This window comes from Tursiops truncatus, chromosome 15 (assembly GCF_011762595.2).
Source record: "Tursiops truncatus isolate mTurTru1 chromosome 15, mTurTru1.mat.Y, whole genome shotgun sequence".
NCBI lineage: Eukaryota > Metazoa > Chordata > Mammalia > Artiodactyla > Delphinidae > Tursiops > Tursiops truncatus.
Genome location: NC_047048.1, coordinates 39361078 through 39375924, shown reverse-complemented (window position 1 = coordinate 39375924; position 14847 = coordinate 39361078). Strand labels below are relative to the sequence as shown.

The window sequence follows — 14847 nt, the reverse complement described above, 5'->3', positions numbered from 1 at the left end:
AGCAGGCAGTTTGCAGGCCCTGTTCAACCTGAACCACGTAGGAACCATTTCAACCCGTTCTGGCCTTAATGGGAGACTTAACTGCTTCTGTTTTCCAAATCTGGGTAAAACAAAGATGTTTTGTTTTTGTTTGCGGTACGCAGCCCTCTCACTGCTGTGGCCTCTCCCGTTGCGGAGCACAGGCTCTGGACGCGCAGGCTCAGCGGCCATGGCTCACGGGCCCAGCCGCTCCGCGGCATGTGGGATCCTCCTGGACCGGGGCACGAACCCATGTCACCTGCATCGGCAGGCAGACTCTCAACCACTGCACCACCAGGGAAGCTCAAAACAAAGGTTTTTAAACGGACTGCTGGGTTGTCTAACTTTCAGTAGCTTTGATAAATGATGATCCATTTTGTTAACTCATTTATATTTGTGGGCCTGCAAATCCTTAGCCGTTGGGTGTTAAGCAGTGTTTTCATCATGATTTTCATCGTGATGGGAAATGTACCCGTGAAGTTACTGCCTAAAGAAAACCTTATCCGGTCGTCCGTGGATGCGAACAGCCTCGGGGAGAGGCGGTGCATGTGGGTTCACCGCTTCGTCTCCTGTTTCCACAGCTGGGAAGCGGGGTGACGAGATCCCCAGCCACGTGGGATGGTTTTGTCCCTTTCCCACCCTTGACCCCACCCGGCCTTGTGAGTCCACTGTTCTCTTGCAAATTACTCTGGGGACCTGGGGTGGACAGTGTTTTGAGTCCACGTCCTCGCTGTTAACTGCTTACATCCCGCTGACCAAGCTGTTGAACTGGAAGTCATCTGGGGGAATCGCAGGTCAACCACTCTGCCGCCCGCACTGTTACTGAGGCAGCTGGGGGCCCCGGTCTGTGAGTCGTGCTGCCGAGGATGGCAAGGAGCACAGGGGACAAAAGTTAAATAGCTTTGCTTCTGTTCTCCTCTGTTTCAAAATTTCCTCTAGCGTTTTTATTCAAAATATCTCTCTCTTAATTTTTCTATGTGCGGTTTTTAAAGTTTCTGCCCAGTAGGACTCCTGTGTCAGTAGACACGACCTCCTTTTTATCAGTAGTTTAATTTTATAGCAGAGTGTTTGGCCTGTGGGTGTACACACTCGATGGCTGGAATTTACTTTCTCAAGTTCTCTTGGGGTTCACAGGCGTCATACCTTGTCAGCTTCGTCATTTACATTCCCACACTTATCATTATCAGTAGGAATAATGACACCTTGTTTTGTGTGAAGGTATACTTTATGTTTGGATAATTCAGATAAGGATTTTTTTATAGCATTTACATATAATGTTTGTGGTTGATACAAAAATCGCTTGAGTACATTTTGAGTTGTTGCTTGAGTGTGATGAGTCCTGGCTTTATGAAGAGTCCGGCTAACAGGATGAACCTAACTCTGGACGTGGAACAGGCAACCTGTCTCTTTTTGGTGTTCCTCAGTTCCCATTGTTGCTTCATTACCATTCTGTAAACTGACATCTATCCACATGTGATCTCCTTGCGTTTCTGCTAAGTCTAACGCCGTGGTTATATGGTCTAGCTGAATGGTGTGTAATAGCCCTTTGTCGCTCCCCCTGCATTGTCATGGTTACTGTTAGCAGAACACAGCTCACGTGGGGTCAGGGAGGGGCGGGTTCAGAAAGCAGGTGTTTCCACTGAGAACCGATTCTGCTGAGTGTGGCTTATATTTGTTAGTTCACAGTGTTTGGGCCTGGGTCCACCCGGCCTCTGCCCCACAGCTGGACCTCTGTAGACCCAGGAACATGACCTCAAGGCTCCACTGTCTACAGCTCTTCAGGCACAAGCCATCTGGCGATCTGACTTTCCTGTAAAAGAGGCTCCGTGACTTGTCCTTTGCAAACAAGGATTAACATTCTCTTCTCACCCTGAGCCTGTTTAGCTAATGGTGAGAGGCAGCCCAGGTGGTCTCCATACAGGTAACTTCTGTCCAGCAGCTTGGCCGGTAGCAGAAAGCCCTTCCCTAGGGTTTCTGGTTCCCATGTTTGTGTCTTTCTTACCAGAATAAACTCATACTCAGCAGAAAGGGGATGGCTGAGGAGAAATACACATCTTCCACCAAAGCTGACACCTCTTACCAGCAGACTTCAGAAACACGGATTCAAAAAGTCTTGTGAGGAGAGGGACACAGAGAGATGCTGTTTGCTTTTGGACAGTAGCTGCCCTTCTTCACTGGCAGTTTCAAATATCGAGCCTCTGAGCTCTACCCCAGCAGGCAAGTGAGGAAAATGCAGCCATCAATTTACTTAGAGGTTCACCTGTGGAGTTTTATTCTAGGTAATTCAGGATTTACAAAGAGAGAGTGTACCTTAATTCACCGTGATACTTAGATTGGAGTAAACAGTCTGAGTTGCTTGTGCATTAGTAGAAAAGTGTCTTTATGATACAAATTCACAGAGCACCACAGTGTACTTGCTGTGCCAACCGCGTTCTGGAATGTCTGCCGTGACAATGACAAGCTCCTCGGAGGAGGAGACTCACAGCATGGGGTTCTGATGGCAGGACGCGCTCCGTCTCGTGCCCTCGCCGTGTTGCAGTTAACTTGTTTGGGGAGCTAGGTACACAGCTAAGAGTTGGCAGAGTCATGATTCATCATCTTCCAAAACCAAACTGTGGTTACGCAGGAAACCACCAACCCAGAAAATCTAGCCATCAGAGATCCCCGCCCCCAGCCCCATTATTGAGTAAATAGAACACTGCACTCTGCTCCCAGCCTGGGGAGAGTTGTGAAGACAGAAGGTCTTGAGTCCACCTAGGAGATGCCGCAACCCTGTGAATATATCTGAGTTCAAATGGTAAATGCGTGATGAAGCCCCAGGAGCTTGAGGGGGTGAAGTGACAGTGAAGCCTTATTTATGCCACTGGGGAGGCAGGAAAGATGAAAGCTGAGGAGGAGATTGGTGTCTGGTGTGACTGAGACCTCCGTGGTCAGACCCCCGTAGCACACTGTGTACCCCTCCACCCTGAATTTACAGCCAGGTCCTCTGAGCTCCCCGAGAGAGGAACAAGCACTGTGTCACAGGTGACCAGGTGGCCCTGGCACATCTGGGGGCACCAGGCTGGCACTCACACATGTGCTGAGTAGATGAACAAATAATTCAAGTGACTTAGAGCCCAGGAGAGGTCATCTGAAAGACCTCGTGGGAAATGTACACTTTGAATGTGACCACTGGGAATTGTGCTAAAGGAGGGGAGAGTGGAGTCTTCTGTGGTGACAGGGGACAGTTTGGAGGCAGGAGAGAGCAAAATGTGGAGAAAATGAACACATTCCTCTTGCTAGGTCTTCTCATCTGTAAAATGGGGATAATCGGACTCGGGTCATAGAGTTAGTGGAGGATGAAATGAGATCGTTTGTAGTGCCCGGAGCCTGATGCGTGGACTTTAATGGTGAAGCTGCGATTATGAAAAAAGAGGATTATCAGGATTTGAGTGGAAAGTGTCCACTGCGCGATGATTGACACAGGATATGGGGATGGGTGAGTTGGCTCTGGGAGAAGAGCCACGTGGGGTTTAAATAACAGAAGCCCTGGGTGAAAGGTGTTACAACTGGATTTAAGTTCTAAGTTCTATTTCTGTTAACAGATGTCACCAAGCCTTCCCAAGTCCAAGTTTTCACATTAAGGAAAGGGCATGTGTATTTTTTTAATGCACCAAACTAAGAAGATGAACTTGATAAATGCTTCTCATACTTTAATGTGTATGTAAATCAGCCAGGGATCTTGTGAAAATGCACATTTGGTAGGTCTGGGTGGGGCCAGGCCTGAGATCCAGCCTCTCTAGCAAGCTCTCAGGAGATGCCAGTGGTCCAGGTGCCACAGTCTGAGTAGCGAGGGTCCAGAAACCGTTCTTACACTGAGACGTTAAGCATCATCCCAGCATGGTCCGTGGTAAGGAGTGACCTCACAGTGCTGTTGGACACAGGACTGTCCCCCGTGCCTGACCACTCAGTTATGTTGATCTGATCAAACTAATAACAATAATGTCACCACCCACAACAACAATGTGAAGGGTGATCCCCAAATCTTAGTTGCTTGCAGGAACTGTTTGTATCAAACCAAAGGCAGATCTTTGGAAAGTCATGGAAATTCTGTCATAAGGCACGTGGCCTTGCCGCTTTCACTTACTGCCTCTGGAGAAATAGGAGGAGAAACTAACCAATCATTCCACTCAGATTTAGTTGGCACCAGGAGCCTTGGCCAAATAAGTTAGCTGAAATTACATGAATGATAAGATCTAAACTTAGACAAGGTCTAAGACCATTAGGGTGTTTGGACACTTAGAGTTCTGCTGCAACACAAAACCGGTGAAAGTGCTAAGTTTCTCATTTACTTTGGAAAGTGGAAAGCCTTCTCATTACCTGGTCAGTTCTGGAGCCCGAATCAGGCAGAGGATTACCCTCCCACAGGTGGATGCAGAGTTCTTAGTTATGTTTTCCTGCAATTCACATGGGTTTCAATCTTGGAGGCAATACTCCTTCCCTAAATTTGTTTGTCTATTCATTCTTTTCATTGATGTGTTCATTTTACTAGTGGTTTGTGAGCACCTACTGTGTGCTGGTCAGCATTCTAGGTGACAGAGATACAGCAGTGATGAAGACATCACTTCCCTTCCCTCATGGGGCTTGCAGTTTAGTGGAGGAGACAGGCAATAAACAAGTAAACAAATGAATGAGTAATTTCAGAGCATGATAAGTGCTACAAAGAAAATAAAGCCAGGTAAGAGAATCGAGTGTGGTGTGGTCAGGAAAGGCCCCCACCCCCATCCCCCAGGACCAGAGACTCCCAGAATTAGTCTGGGACAGACTTGATTTAGGTACAGAGCAGTATGGGGAGGTTTAGTCACCAGTTTCATTATTCATTTCTGGCCTAGTCGTACTGACGTCGCCTTATTTATGGCTAGTCTGCCAGAAAGATTTCTTAACTTGTGTATGTTTATTGAAACTATTCATACGCACCAAATCACTTTTTAATTGTATCGAAGTAAGACGTGGACATGATTGAAAAATCAAATTCTGTGGAAGGGCCTGGCGGTCCTCTGCCGCCCTCACCTCTTCACCCCCAGTCCTCGTCTCCAAGGACAACTACATGTAAATGTCTTAAAGTTCTCCCGAGAGTCACCTATATCTCTGTCACTGAACAATGCACTTAAACCGACCACTCGTGATTTAGCTTAGACAGTAGCTGCTGATTCTTGCTGTCATAGGGGATGACTTTGCTTGCTGACCGGACCTTCATGTTTTGATCATTCTGTTCCGGTTTTTGTTCTTTATTAATTACGGTTAAAATATAAATGACATGCCTAAACTCCTGTATTTCAATCGTCATCTTTCAATGATGTCAGTGGTGTCTCTTGATTCACCTGGATGTAAGTGCTTATAAATGTATATTAGTGCTCTCTACCTTAACCTCTACCTTTCCTTCCCCTTCCATCTCACAACTTCTATTAGTATATGCTTACTTTTTACAACACTAATCACAGCTATATTTACTTGTGTTAACACAATGAAGACATCTATTCTTCATCCATAGGTTGATTGCAATAGTTAAAAAGCATGAAGGGCAATTGCATTATAATAGCTACATAAATATTGTTCATTGGTATACTCTGATTATATTTTCTTGTTTGTAGGTTCAAGAAAACAACACTTAGGCCACTCAAAGTAAAATTTTCTTACCAGAAATGTCAAGTAGATTCTCCTTACACACCATAAATTATTCAAAATCAGGTCACATTTCATTTCCTTTCATAAACCATGAACAACTTGTGTGTTTTTGTGTGTGACTTTGATTTTCCTGGACTTTCTGATTGCCTTTGTTTTTTTCTGGTTTGAAAAAGAACATGCCTTCACCACATCCATAATCTTACCTGGTTTCTTACTTTTTCAGTGCTTTTTTTCTTAGAGACTTTCCTCTTGGAGTATACTTCCTACTCGGATTTTGTCTGACAGCCCTCTGGCCCTGCTGCACAGTGGTCATCATGGGATTTCTTTTCACTGGAATCCACCTATAGTTATTGTTCACATTTTCCTCTTTCTTGGTTTTGACCCTTGTCAGGCTAGAGTGTGGCCTTAGGTAACTTCTTCAGAAAGGGTATGTAGAAAAAAACTTTTGAGACCTTGAATATCAAAAATGACTTTCTTTTCTCTTCACTCTTGACTACTAATACCTTGATATTAATTTCTGTGTTCAAAATAATCAAGCCTTGCTCTCGTGAGTTCTAGCACCCAGCATAGCCCATGAAAATGCTACAGCAAGTTCTTATTCATTTCTGACCTGTTTGTTCCTTCTGGAAGCATGTATTCCTGATGTTCTGAAATTTCATAGGGGTATTTTTTTGATGTGCTGTTGTTCATTCATCCACTTGGCCCTTTCAGTCTGAAAAGTCATGTATTTCTTCAGCTCAGGGAAATTTTATCTCTTTGGTATTTTCTCCCCTCCATTTTTTTCGATTCTCTCTTTCTAGAATTCCTATTAGTTAGGTGGTGGACCACTCGAATTGACCCCCTCTGTCTGTCTTTTTAATTTTTTCCCCCATATTTTTCATTTCCCTTTTTCTCTCTGTTTTAAGAGATTTTCTTGACCCTCCTGCTGAATACTTTTTCTTTCAACAGTCATATTTTTACTTTCTAAGAGCTCCTTTTTGTTTTGACTGTTTCTTCTTCATAGCCTTCTGTTTTTGTCTGATATTGTCTTCAGTCATTTTTAATTTCTTACATTTGTATTTGATTTTTCTTTGATGCTGCAGATTTTTCTCAGATGTGTGTGACCCTTTGTCATCCGTCCATGTTTGAGAATGCGGAATGGGCTAGATGAGTGGGAATTCTGTGTGTATGACAGGAGCTTATCATCTGGGGTGGGGGTGGGGTGGGTTGTGGGTGTATGAAGCTGCTCTCAGGCTGGGACAAGTGGAAAGCTTCCCTCTGGGCATGGACGTGGCCAGAGGCTCCGTTTATCTCTTTCAGGAAAGAGGCCACCATCCTTTTTCTCTATTGGGATAAATGTATGGCAGCAGGTACATCTGCAGGTGCAGGGGACAGGGTGGGGGTGTCGAGGGAAAGATCAGGGCCAGGAGAATGCAGACCTCCAGATGCTCATCTCATCTCTGTCTTCAGCCACGACTCCTGCCTCCATCACTCCTGCCACCTCTGGGCAGGAGCCTTTCATGAACTCCAGAATGCAGGTAGCACCCCATCCTCCACTGCAGCATCCGCTGCTCACTCACTGGGCCAGAGCTGACCAGGCAAGGGAGAGACAGTCTGGCAGGTCGCAAAATATGCTATCTGACCTCTCGGGCCTGCCCTCTGGGTTCTAAGATGGGTGTTTATTTTCATATCACACGAGCCAAAGTCACTGAAGCCAAGGTCATTGTCCCTACACAAGGATAGGAGCCACAGTCCTGAGAGGTTATTGTCATACAGACAGTGCCCAAAGGGTCAAGCCAAGGGTGAGACCGTGTCCAATGCGTTCCATGAACTCTTGGAGGAAATATACTAACATAGTATTTATTAGCATTTGCTAAATTGACTACAAACCATATCCTTGTGGGGTTTCTCACTTTAAAAAATGAATATGTGTATAGCTTTTCACTTTCTATCTGATATGAAAGCTTACCCTCCAAATCCTCCAAGGAAAGGAGCAGAGAGGGCAGAGTCAAGAGATTTTCCTGGGTTAGTTAAATAGGTCATGGGTGAAACCAAGGCCCCTTTGATCACCTGCTCCGTCTCCAGTTTCTCGAGGATGCGAACCAAGGATTTAGCCAGGGATTTTTTCCCATCCAAACAGACTCCAAAATACAGCTCTTCATGGAGCAGCTGTGCTGGGCCTGGCAGGAAAGGAGTGCATCGCTGCCTTACTGGGGTATGTTCCTTGGCCTCCGAGGGACACTGATGGCCACAGTGATCCCCCTGTTGGCCTGTGAGGATTTCAGAGGGTCCTGGTTCCTGAACAGCTGACCCAGTAATGGAGCCACAATCCCCCCATGGCTCCCAGGGCACTAAGGGCTTTTAAAAGCACGATGAAAACGTTGCCCCCTTAAACCCACTTGGCTGTGGGCCGTTGATGCAATGGGAACCCACGGCCAGGATTGGCACTGGACGTGTGAGATCACAGCGCCTCTCAGGTCTCAGGGTAGAGCTGCCCTTGAGGGCTGGTCACGGTGGCCTCTTGGGGGAAGTTTGGGACGGGGGCCAGGAGCTCCCAGACTGGCCTCCAAGGCAGGGAAGGTTCGGAGACCTGAGTCCGTCCGCTCACCCCCATTTCCTTCGCAGATGCAACGCAAGCGTTCAGAAGAAGAACGCGAGAGAGCAGACGGCGTATGACCTGGCCCTGGAAACTGGGGATGACCCCGTCATCTCGCTCTTTGCTGCTAAGCTCAGCCTGGATGACCGTTAGCCCTGAGGGCCCCGCAGGCTTCCTTTAAAGAAACCATCCGGCTCTGGCTGTGCTTTGTTCTCTTCCTTCTGAAATGCGTATTTGAGGTTTGAAAACTGAGCTCGAGAGGCACTCATAAGCTTTTCAAAGTTATGTGACAGTATAAGCCCCCAACACCCCATGAGTGTTTCCCCAAATGCTCTGGAGACATGAATGTAGTGTATGCTCTCAGGGGTGCATTGCTGCTTGTCTTAGAATTTGCTCTTTAATTTTATTTCTCAGTAGATAACATTACACACGGTTCTAAGCCAAAAGGTATAAAATGTTGTGACGTCTCCCTCTCGTCCCTGCACCACGACCACCCACGTCCCCTCCACAGAGGCCACCAGTGACATCCGTGTCCGTCGTGTCTTTCCAGAAGTAGTGTAGGATTATATAAGCAAATGTATGTAGTATGTGTATGTGTTCATACAGAGAACACGTAAAATATAAGTAGAGGTAACACATATATTCTGTCCCCTTGTCTAAGACAAATGGGGGAAGCCACGTACTGTTCTGCATGTCGTTTGCTTAATATATCTAGTAAGTGGTTCCAAATTAGTGCATAAAGATTGAGCTTAGTAGAATTTTTCCTTATTAAGCTAAACTCATCAATATTCCTGTTGTTATGGCTTGTTCTTTGGTTGACACGTAAGCTTCGAATAAACCAATTGCAGGAATGTGTAATTTTGACTCATTTCTTTTTTTCAGGTCGTCATTTCAATCTTTGGGTGCTAATGCTGCAGTAGGAGTCCCTAAATTGTTTCTGTTAACATTTGTAAACAGGATATTTGTTAATTTAGAATAATTAACTCACGACAATAAGTAATAGACTCTGCTGGCATCACTGCCTACACTTTATTTCCCCCGGGTGGGTGACTGTCTGCAGGCGGACAGGTGCAGAGTGGGACCCAAGCCCCAGTGGGGTTGGGCGGTGCCGACCCTGGCTTCCCAGGTAGATGCCTGGCCTGGCAGCCTGCAGAAGGGGAGGGAGCGGCTGCCAGGGTAACCAGTGTCCGGAGAGCCCCGCCAAGGACAGTCATCTGGTTTGGTGTCTGGGTGGTTTGCACAGTGTCTGCTTCGTGTAGCCAGGACGACCTTACCAGAATTCTCTTCCTTTAAGGTTGGGCTCAGGGTTGGCTGCAAGAGAAACTGCACAAGGTTCAGGATTCAGAAGATGGAAGGGATGCAGCGGCCACCACCCCGGGAAGGTGGGTTAGGGCACCCGACACTGTGGCTCGCACCCCACGGGCTCTGGAATCGACAGTGGGGGAAGAGGGTGTGCAGTTCTAGGCCATTTCCCCAGACCTCAGGGAGCAGGGAGGGCCCCAGGGACCTGCAGGTTCCACCACAATCCCCTCGGGGCTCTTGGGCGAAGCTTTCATACCCTGAGCGCAGGAAACATTGCTCCCTGGGTTTTCTGCGCTTCTTGGCGGGACCCAGAGGCCCTCCCAGCACCAGCTGCCTGACATCTCACGCTGAAACTGCCCTTGAATTTAACTCCTTCAGAATCAAACCTCATTTAAAAAGGGAACAGGTAGCTTAATAGTTAAGATGCAGGAACACAGTTTCAAATCCAGAAACTTTCTTGGTGAAATCCTACAAGGTTACATAAAATATTATATAAACATTGAACTACATGTTTGGAAGAAAATTAAAATCAAACCCACGTTTTTAAGGCAGGACCTTTCTGGTTTCAAAAATCATGCTTTTTCTTATCCTTTATAGAGCTTTCTTTTTCTTTGCCTAATGACGGTGTATCAGGGCTTGACGAGGGAGAGGAACTGCTATAGTGATAAAAAGTCAGGGCTTTAATAAAGGAACAGGATGGTAGGCAGCCGGGGAGTGAGAGGGCCTGACTGCAGCCGACTCTTAGCAGCTCAGCAGGGCCGCAGTGGGGAACAAAGGGCGGGTGTGATGTGGGGAGGGGTGGAGCCACGTGAGCCCTGGACGCGTCTCCCTCCCCCTCCTCACCGTTGGAGCCTGCTCTGGGCCGGGCTCTCCAGAAGCAGGTGCCGTGACGGTTTGGGATGGAAGGGCATGAGTGTTTACTGGTGATTGACACCCATGAGAGGAGGAGAAGGGGACTGCGCAGGGGGAGCGGCTGGTGGCCCCGCAGCCCCGACAGAACCTCCCGGGCTGCTTGAGTGGCCTCACAACATGGCGGCCGCTTGCCCTCGAGTGGGGGTCCCAGAGAGTAAGGCCGGGTCCCGTTGTTCTTTATCACCTGCCTCAGGACCACCCACCATCATTCCCAAGGCATCCTGCTGTGCTCAGGTCCACGTGGCACAAATACCAGAGGCAAGCATCATGAGGGGCCATCTTGGAAGCTACTTTGGTGAGTAAATAAACAGAACGAATAAATGAGAGTGGGTTAGAGCGTTGTCTAGAGAACAAGGCTCTGCGCTCGTCAATAAGCTTCAGAAAACACTTTCCTTACTTTTCCATATGTGGCCACCTGAAACAAGTTTACTCCGTAGATAAATATAAAAAGCACACATGAATAAAGTATGAAGAGTTAGATGTTAGCTCTTTTATTCTCTAGTTTAAGCGGACATCTTTACAACAGATATATCTGGATTTGAGTCCTCATGTTAAAAGAAATTAAATTTAGTTTACCCGGCTCCCTGCTCCTGCTTCCATCTTTCTACAATCAGCGTTATCCTAGGATGGTAATGGGAAAACAATCACAGCGCCCACTGGGCTCCCCGGTGCCCTGAGGCCTCGGACGATTTCCTCCTCACCAGACAGGCGACCCCAGGCTTCTCTTCCATCCAAGCCCCACCACCACCTGCTATGTGCCCCAGCCCGTGCCAGCTCCCACTTTGGTGGCATCACACGCGGGGATGGGAGTTTACAAGGCGGGGGAAGGCAGAATTCACTCTCTCTGCCCGGCCCTTGAGCTGGGGCCACCGTCTCCTCCTGCGTTCAGACTGGGCCCAAACCAGTGCCCCTGGTTCTCCGGCCTTTGTTCTCAAGCAGAACTACATCACCAGCTTTCCTGAGTCTCAGCTGCAGATGGCAGGCTGGGAGAATCCTCAGCCTTCGTGAAAGCACGAGCCAGTTCCCATAATAAATCTCTCTGTGTTTATCCGATTGGCTGTTTCTCTGGAGAACGCTGACAAATACACTTCTGTAATTTACTGTCTTTTTTTTCTTTGATATTCATCCCCGTATTCACTCTCTTTTTTCCCTTCAAACTGGGGGTACAAAGTGCTGAGGACCAGGCATGACAGGCAGCTCTATGATGACGCCCAGCGAGTCCCTCTCGTGGACACCGTGGGGTGCCCCTCCTGTCATTGGATGTTAAGTGGCAAAGGTGACTTGAGTCTGTAATGTAATTAAAAACCATAATCAATTGATTTAAAGTTAATCAAACAGGAGGTGATCCTGGGTGGGCCTGACCTTATCAGTGGAACCCTTTAAAAGAGTGGCTCAAGGTCAGAGACTTGAAACAGCCGAGTCCTTCTTTTGGTTCTGAAGAAGCACACTGCAGGCTGTGGGGACCCATGGGCGGCCGCCTGGAGCTCAAGGCCTCCCTGCTGGGAGCTGAACTCAGCCGCCAGCCTGCTGGGGCGGGAGCTGCAGGGGGCCTGTCTCCCCTCGGCCCCTCCTGCCCACAACACCTCTCCCGGCAGTGTCTCCGCCCGCCCAGGGAGGGGGGTTGGTGGCGGCATTCGCTCCTCTGCACGGTTCACCTTCTGTCTTTTCCCTTTTCTGTGGCCTTTGGCTTTGGCGCTGCTGGGCTTTCAGGTCATCTTGCTCTCTTCTGTCACCGCCCACCTAGGGCCACCCCAGTGCATCCCCTGTGGGTCCCCCCCGTGGCCGCTGTGTCCAGGATGCCCATACCCATGGGCTGGGACGATGCTTCCTCTGGGCTCCCGACCCCGCCTGCCCACCTCCAGACCCTGCCCTTGCTCAGGCCTGGCCTCCCCTGCTCCCCCGGTCCCCCCAGCCTCCTCCTTCCCATCCTGCCCATGTCCTGCCCTTCACCAGGTGGCCTCATCTGTCCTCGTGAGAAAACCAAACCCCCTTCCCGAGTTGACCAGGGACTCCTGGACCAGAGGCTGAGGCCATCATACAGGCTTTTCTCTGGTTCTGCTCCTGAGGTCCTACCTGGGCCCCCAAAAGTTACCTGACCCCTCAGCTCCGGGCCGGGCAGGACTGGCTGCCCTCCTGCCCCTCCACCACCGGCTCCAGCCGCGTGTGCCTCTCCCCCCAGCAGAGATGACGCATCCAGCTGGTATCTCCCGGGTCACAGCCCCGTCTCCCCGGAGACTAAACACCTGCGGGCGCAGAATCTTGGTGCCAGTTCCCGGCACTTGGGTGATGAGTCTGATCCGCTTCACCTGCCGTCACCAATCAAGGTCATTTTCAGATTCGCACGTCCTCCAAGCCGCATGGAGCCTGAACAGTAAGATGTTTGCCCGAGCTGTTTCCAGGAGCTTGGCGACAGCTGCGTCTATGTGAGGTCAGCCAGTTAAGACGCACCAGCGTCGTGGCGTGACCTTTGGAAGGTGCGGAGCCTGAAACCTAGGGACACCTGCGCAGAATGGCGATTATCACACCTTTTCCCAATCGCCTCTCCCCACGCTCCCCACGCTTCAGACCGCCTTGCCGCTTGATTGGTTACGCCATAAAGACCCCAGCCCCTCGCCTTCCGGGAGGTGGATTGCAGATTTGTTCTCCCGGTTCCTCGCTCGGCTGCTTTGTGAAGAAATCCTCTCTCTGCTGCAAACCCCGGCGTCTCGGCTCCTGCGTGTCTGGCAAAATGAACATGGTGAGGTAGGTTCTCAGCAAAGAGCTGTGGAGAAAATTCACTGCGGCTTTTGCGTTTGGGCAAAAGAATTTTGTAGCCAAACTGCAGGTTTTGCAGCAGGGGTATCCTGGCTGTGAGGTTTGAAAAACATGTGTTTTTTTTATCAGTTCTGATATGACGTTGCAGATAAAAATAAAAGTACGTGTGTCAGTAGACTAGAAAATGTTTGGGTATCAACTGTTTTATAACCTAAAAAAAACTTCAAAATATTTTAAATTTCAGATAATATCCTGGTTACGTGGGTTTATGTGTTGTTATAAAATGGGTAATGTTGCAGTACGTTTTGTCTCTTAGACACATTTATAATCAAGGTAGATATTTAGGCTTCATCAAATTTTGACAGACTAAATGATTTACTAATTCTCTTACTGAGATAATTTATTGTTTTTGCAAACCATTACATGCTTATTGTAAGAAATTAAAACAATGCAGAAAATTCAAATGAAGAGGGAAAAATTGTACCATCCAGAGAGTTTTCTGAACGTCTCTGTGGATAGACTGTTTTACGTAAATATTTTTGCACACTAATAATATCGAAATCGTTTTCCTCGTTTAAAAAAACAATATCCTGACTCTTTGCTCCATATTCCAAGAAATGTGTTACCTGTTGGGAAAGAATACCTGCTTCTCCTACTCTCTTTTTTCCTTAAATTCCTTAAGATCAGGAACAGCTTTTACAAGGGAAGTGAAATTATCCCATCAAAAGGTGTTTAAAGAGCACTTAGCGTGTGCCTGCCCTTCGGTGACCGTGACAGTGACAGCTTAGCCCGTGGGTCCCTCCACTTGTCAGGAAGGCAAGTTCCTCAAAGGGCACCAGCTTCGCTCTGTCTTCCTGTCTTCCCTCTGCTCCAGGATCCGTTCCCAGCGAATCCCTGTAGACTTGTAGCTCCGCGTGAACGGCAAGCAGAACCTGCAGGTGTGCAGGATGTGGGTTTACCCACCTCTGATCACAGCTGTGATCAAATGGAGCTGGTCACAACCAGCGAGAAGGGGAGAAGGTAGATCCAAACCTCTCTTTTGATTTGAGAGAAATCAGAGGCTTCATTCCTTAGTGCTCTTATAATTTGTACTGATTCTCTGGTTTCCAGAAGCTGGGGAGCCGCTATGTCTGTGGAGCCGTTTGCTTACTTATCCAAGGCCCGGGAGGCTGGGCAGCCTGGTGATAGTGTAGCTGCAGCAAAACCGACCTGCCACCAAGTGTCATTGAAATGAGGTTGGGGGTGGCTGGAGGAGGAGGCCTGTGTGTGTCAAATTTACTAGAAATGGAAGAAGGAAATCTCTAACAAAGCATTAAATTATTACATGTTCCAAAAATATTTGTGCTAAGCCTCAGGGGTTTTTTGGTTTTGTTTTTTGTGGAATGACTATTGGAATTCCAGCTTTTCTCAGCGGTTGGCACAATTTTCATTATAGCAGGACAGATGCTAGCCTGGTCTGCATTTCTGCGCCTCTCCGTTCGATTTATACATTCACTCACACATTCATTAACTTTTTAAAAAAAATAAATTTATTTTATTTATTTTTGGCTGCATTGGGTCTTCGTTGCTGCACTTGGGCCCTCTCCAGTTGCTGTGAGCAGGGGGTTGCAGAGCACGGACTC

At 48.0% G+C, this 14847-nt stretch overlaps 1 protein-coding gene across 3 annotated transcripts in view; it reads left to right on the top strand.

The window, feature by feature from the left end:
• DZANK1 (double zinc ribbon and ankyrin repeat domains 1) overlaps positions 1-9106 on the top strand; it is a 74623-nt gene extending 65517 nt beyond the window's left edge. For 2 of the 3 annotated variants that reach the window (XM_033839533.2, XM_033839527.2), the window contains one exon: positions 8287-9106. In XM_033839533.2, coding sequence (XP_033695424.1) covers positions 8287-8337 — 51 coding nt within the window. In that variant the 3' untranslated portion in view covers positions 8338-9106. Of the gene's footprint in view, positions 1-7801; positions 7877-8286 lie in introns of all 3 variants that reach the window. The other variant, XM_033839534.2, reaches the window with a different exon arrangement.
• The last annotated feature ends 5741 nt before the right edge of the window (positions 9107-14847 follow it).